Source organism: Carassius carassius, unplaced genomic scaffold, assembly GCF_963082965.1.
Source record: "Carassius carassius unplaced genomic scaffold, fCarCar2.1 SCAFFOLD_77, whole genome shotgun sequence".
NCBI lineage: Eukaryota > Metazoa > Chordata > Actinopteri > Cypriniformes > Cyprinidae > Carassius > Carassius carassius.
This window is the reverse complement of record NW_026775206.1, coordinates 257,201-261,076: the sequence shown is the minus strand read 5'-3', so window position 1 is coordinate 261,076 and position 3,876 is coordinate 257,201. Positions and strand designations below refer to the sequence as shown.

The window sequence follows — 3,876 nt, the reverse complement described above, 5'->3', positions numbered from 1 at the left end:
CTTATTACCAGGTGTAAAATGAAGCCAATTTGTCATATTTATTTAAATAGCGCTTCACACAATAAATAAAATTTCAAAGCAGCTTCACCGAAAGCCATACTGTTAGGCCTATAATGCCTTAAAATGTTTAATCAGGGAAACTTCATAATGTGAAATGAAATGCTTCATTAAGCCTCTGGCTAAACAATCTGAACATGAAGATGAACAAACAAGTGTTTGAGGCTCGTCTCTGATTTACTGATGTGTCTGATAATAGATTACGCTCGGGTCAGAAGTGGCAGTGGTTCAGTCTCAGTGAGCTCAAACATGGAAGACAGGAGAGCAACAGTCTATTATAGTTGGTTTACGATGGTCACATGGCAGAGTTACAAATTCGTCAGACCTGAGATTCTAAGGATATAACGGCAGATGAGAAAGAATATCATTGGCACTGATGCCATTCACTTCATACAGTATGAAAAGTGTTTCTGTCAGACCGGACTAATACAGCAAAACCATGACTGAGGAAAAAACTGTTTATGCTGGGCTAAAAAAGACCGCTGTCTTCGGTCCCGAGTCCAGAACAGCCCTAGAAAGTCTGTGCCAGAGTTAAGTTCGTAGTTTAGAGATGTTTCTGAGGTGAAAGAAGGCGCTGGTAATGTGACTACTAAAAGACAGACTATTATCAGCAGAAATACATAAAAATCACACCCCAGAAGACGGTCTGGAAATGAGACCGATGTCATTATATTTGTAATTCTCTTCAGTAGCTTCATATCAACGCTACACTGCTGACGAGGTTTATAGACATGACACCAATCCAACAAATGGAACCTTTTATTAGGAGGTTCTGATTTCAGTATAAATCACACTACACATTTCCTTTAGAAAAATCGTTATGTACACTACAGTGCTGACGAATTAAAACAGAACCAAAGAAACCCTTGATATAAATAAGCTCTATGGAAAAGCCTGTAGTCTTTTAAAAGAATTCGGTGTCATCTTACAAAAAATATATATGTCTATATCAGCTCTAATACAACTAAAGCCTACAACTGAAAATATATTATTTGAGGACTTGTTTGGATTTGAAGTATTTTCTCAGTGCAGCCGAGCCGAAGTGCTTGGATATTTCACAGTTACGGACAGGCTCTGAGGAGCGAGTTACGAGCTACATTTGCCATGTTGACAACCAGTAACAGAAGACAGACAGATGTAGATCCCGTCTTACAGATGTCATGGATTCTCTGCTCTTGTCAGACCGATTACAAAGAAAGAAAAACCGTAGACAGTAGAAATAAAGTGATTGAATAAAGCGCCGTTTGAAAACCATTCTGTTCAAATCAGTATAAAAAGTCTTTGTGTGGTTCATGTGAGTGAGCTCTGACTGCCTTTGGGTGCAGAGAGTCTGGGGGGGCGGTCCGGCCTCAGAGGGGGCGTGGCCTGTGGCAGGGCCAGGGGCGGAGCATTCCAGCTGATTGACAGTCCAGAGCTCAGTTTGGGACCAGTTTTGGTTATTAGTGTGGAGCGTGTATGTTTGGCTGTGTTTACAGAGTGTGTGGGTTTGGTTATGATAATAGGTTGCATGGGTTTGGTTGTGTTATTAGGTTGTGTGGGTTTGGTAGCATTAGTAGGTTGTGTGGGTTTGGTTATGTTAGCTAGTTGTGTTGGTTTGGTTGTGTTAATGTGTTGTGTGGGTTTGGTTGTGTTGGCAGAATGGCTGAGTTTAGTTGGTGTTGAGGACGTGTGGCTAGGTTTGGGGACAGAGGAAGAATGGAGATATCTGGATGCGAAGGTGTGTGTGTGTTTAGTTGGTGGTGACATATGTGTGTGTTTGGTTGGTGCTGGTGTGTGTTTGGGTGTGTGTGGACCGGCTGTGGGGTGGCGTGGTGGGTGTGACGGAGCACTTGGACATTCTGCCGTGTGGTGCGCTTTGGGTCGGCCGTCAGAGGAAGAGACGAGAGGCGGTGTCAAGCTGTTACTTCCAGGAGGCGGCTTGGGCGATCTGTCAGCGAGCTGCTCCACCTGCTCCATCTTTATTTGTGTTACACATGGTGACTCTGGCGCCGGTCTGCAGTCTGTGTTCGCAGCTCTGCCGTTCTCGCCTGTCGACTCCTGCTTGATGTGCTGCTTCAGCTCCGCTCCTTCCTCACGAGCCTCCTCTTCCTCGGGCAGCTGATGGTACTGTTTCAAGCGCACGTGCCAGGCGAGGCTGCACACAGCCGACACGCTCTTGAACTGGTGAACTACGTTGCGAGGGATAAAGTAGATGTCGTTATCGTAGAGCTGGATACGAGCGTAGCGGATTCCCTCTCGCCTCAGCTGATTGAGCTTAGCATCATCCACCCACTGCACACACTGGAGAGAGAGAAAGAGAGAGAGAGAGAATGAGCAGGACACTCATCAAACTTGTCTACTTTTTTGTTATTTGAACTCAAATACCTCTAAATCATAGTTCTGTCATCAGGAGTTAATTTGTTTGTCAAAAGCAGTTGTCAATCTCATAAACTACTCTATAATGTGTGTACAGAACAGGATGGAGCACTAAAGGATTGAGCAATGAATTTAATTGTAATGTGTACCTGACCTTTAAGTAAGAGTTCAGAGCGAAGTATGACATATGACAGTCAGACATCAAACACACATCTCTTCCCACGCCTGGACTGCAGTGCTCCAGATTGTGCACTAGAGAGGGTCCAACAAAGGGTGTATTCAGCAGGTCAGTACAGGAAGTGACCTCACCTGAGACAGAGGCGGCTCATACAGGTCTAACTGCAGCCGCTGCACCACGTCAGGGAAATCAGCCGCATGGAAACAGATCACGTCTTTGGTTATGCGTGGAGGATCAGCACTGTGAGGGAACACAAACAATTCAGATCACCAGCTCACACCAACAAACCACAGCACAACCTTCTGCTTCAGTCCAGTTTATGGACATTTTTTTGTTTATTTCATTTCATTTTAGTTATTTTTTCAGGCGAACACCACTGCATTTAAACACAGACTAGTCCCTCTGGCACTGCAATGTTGTATTATTGAAAACATCTGCTCAAAGAGTCACACGATAATTACATCATCACACACACACACACACACACACACACACACATTACGGCATTGCTTCCGGCTTTTGCTCACACAGAGCTCGCTCCGGGACTGAACAAGTTTAAGTCAATGAAATTATAGTCACATTTTCGTAATTCTGTATAATGATTAAACTAATATATTTATTTTTGCACAAAATTATAATCGTAATGATTGTTGTCATTTGAGAAATGTACTTTTGCATTTTTAGATACTGCACTTTCTCCAGTAAGCACAAATCAATAGAATGTGGACACGTGTATATCACCTTATCTAGTGTACTGATTTATTATAGGCTTTTTATTATATAATTTAATACCAAATACTTATTTAATCTCTCTGTCCACATTATTAAAACAACTAAAAAAAGAAAGTGTGGTTGAGTAAGTGCATTTTTCCAGATCGAGATCTCATGACAGAACACACAGACGCTAAACTCCAGCTTGTTTGTCGCTGTTTTCATTAGCGGCAGCGCTTCCACAATGAGGAGTGAGTGCGTGCGCATGGTTGCCAGAAAACACCGGGCAGAACATGTAAGCTTCTAACAGCAAACTCTTAATATCTGGCAACAGCGCTCATGAAAGCTTGCGTAGTAGAGGCGTGTAGACAGGGCTGGGTTAACAATAAGGCTAGGTGGGCCTGAAGCCCCGGGGCCCGAGCAGTGAAGGGGCCCACGATTGGCTGAGGAGTTCATTGACTGGAGCACCAATCGTGAAAACGCCCAAACACACCCCCACTTAGTAGCGCTATTTAGTGGAGTTTTGCCATAAATTTCATGTATTACCATTAGAGACTGAAATGTGGTTTACCAAT

General features: G+C 43.6%; 1 protein-coding gene across 1 annotated transcript in view; it reads right to left on the bottom strand.

Moving 5' to 3' along the window:
* Positions 1–798: 798 nt before the first annotated feature.
* Positions 799–3,876, bottom strand: part of LOC132139448 (lysine-specific demethylase RSBN1L-like) — a 28,225-nt gene continuing 25,147 nt past the window's right edge. The window contains exons 7-8 of the mRNA XM_059547808.1: positions 2,722–2,830; positions 799–2,337 (exon numbers count right to left, since the gene is read on the bottom strand). Of these exons, the coding sequence (XP_059403791.1) occupies positions 1,348–2,337; positions 2,722–2,830 (1,099 nt within the window). The 3' untranslated portion in view covers positions 799–1,347. The remainder of the gene's footprint in view (positions 2,338–2,721; positions 2,831–3,876) is intronic.